Below are 1011 nucleotides of genomic sequence, written 5' to 3' on the forward strand. Positions count from 1 at the left end.
TCTCGTGCCACCGTGACCTCTCGTGTCATTGTGACCTCTCGTGTCATCGTGACCTCTCGTGTCACCGTGACCTGTTGTGTCATCGTGACCTCTCGTGTCATCGTGACCTCTCGTGTCATCGTGACCTCTCGTGTCATCGTGACCTGTCGTGTCAGCGTGACCTCTCGTGTCATCATGACGCTCGTGCCATCGTGACCGATTGTATAACCGTGACCTCTCGTGTCATCGTGACCTCTCATGTCATCATGACGCTCGTGTCATCGTGACCTCTCGTGTCATCGTGACCTCTCGTGTCATTGTGACCTCTCGTGTTACCGTGACCTGTTGTGTCATCGTGACCGATTGTGTCACCATGACCTCTCGTGTCATCGTGACCTCTTGTGTCAGCGTGACCTCTCATGTCATCATGACGCTCGTGCCATTGTGACCGATTGTGTCACCATGACCTCTCGTGTCATCGTGACCTCTTGTGTCAGCGTGACCTCTCGTGTCATCATGAGGCTCGTGCCATTGTGACCGATTGTGTCACCGTGACCTCTCGTGTCACCGTGACCTCTCGTGTCAGCATGACCTTTCATGTCATCATGACCTCTTGCGTTGACCTCTCACGAGCTTTCACACATGCTGGGTGGTTTTATTCATGTTTAACTGCGAACCAGCTTTGCACAATCATCTGTCGTTGTTCGTTGTCGTTTTTGCAATTTCTGCGAGTAAATGCCATGGATTCGAACGTATTTAGTCCGCCGTTAACATTTTGATGTCATGTCAGATTACATTATGAGGAATTCTCATGTCACGCCTCTCAGCCTCACAGTCTGTATGGGTGAGGTCAGACGAGAACCTGCTCATATTGACGTAGAAGCCATGAATAATTAAATGTAATTGTTAACGTTATTGCAATCATTTCTCATCGATATTCATTTTGCGAACTGGAGACTGTCAAATATCCCATTTTCACGACCTTTCTAGTAGGGAAGGACGTACCTTATTAGTATCTGTCGTCCTTCTCTG

The 1011-nt window shown here is 48.8% G+C and overlaps 1 protein-coding gene across 1 annotated transcript in view; it reads left to right on the plus strand.

Annotated features, from left to right (window-relative positions):
• The window catches only part of LOC106806117, a 12354-nt gene extending 12088 nt beyond the window's left edge, over window positions 1-266 (plus strand). The window contains exon 8 of the mRNA XM_014807971.1: window positions 156-266. Within this exon, the coding sequence (XP_014663457.1) occupies window positions 156-266 (111 nt within the window). The remainder of the gene's footprint in view (window positions 1-155) is intronic.
• The last annotated feature ends 745 nt before the right edge of the window (window positions 267-1011 follow it).

The sequence above is a fragment of the Priapulus caudatus genome, unplaced genomic scaffold, assembly GCF_000485595.1.
Source record: "Priapulus caudatus unplaced genomic scaffold, Priapulus_caudatus-5.0.1 Scaffold143, whole genome shotgun sequence".
In the NCBI taxonomy this organism is placed as follows: domain Eukaryota; kingdom Metazoa; phylum Priapulida; class Priapulimorpha; order Priapulimorphida; family Priapulidae; genus Priapulus; species Priapulus caudatus.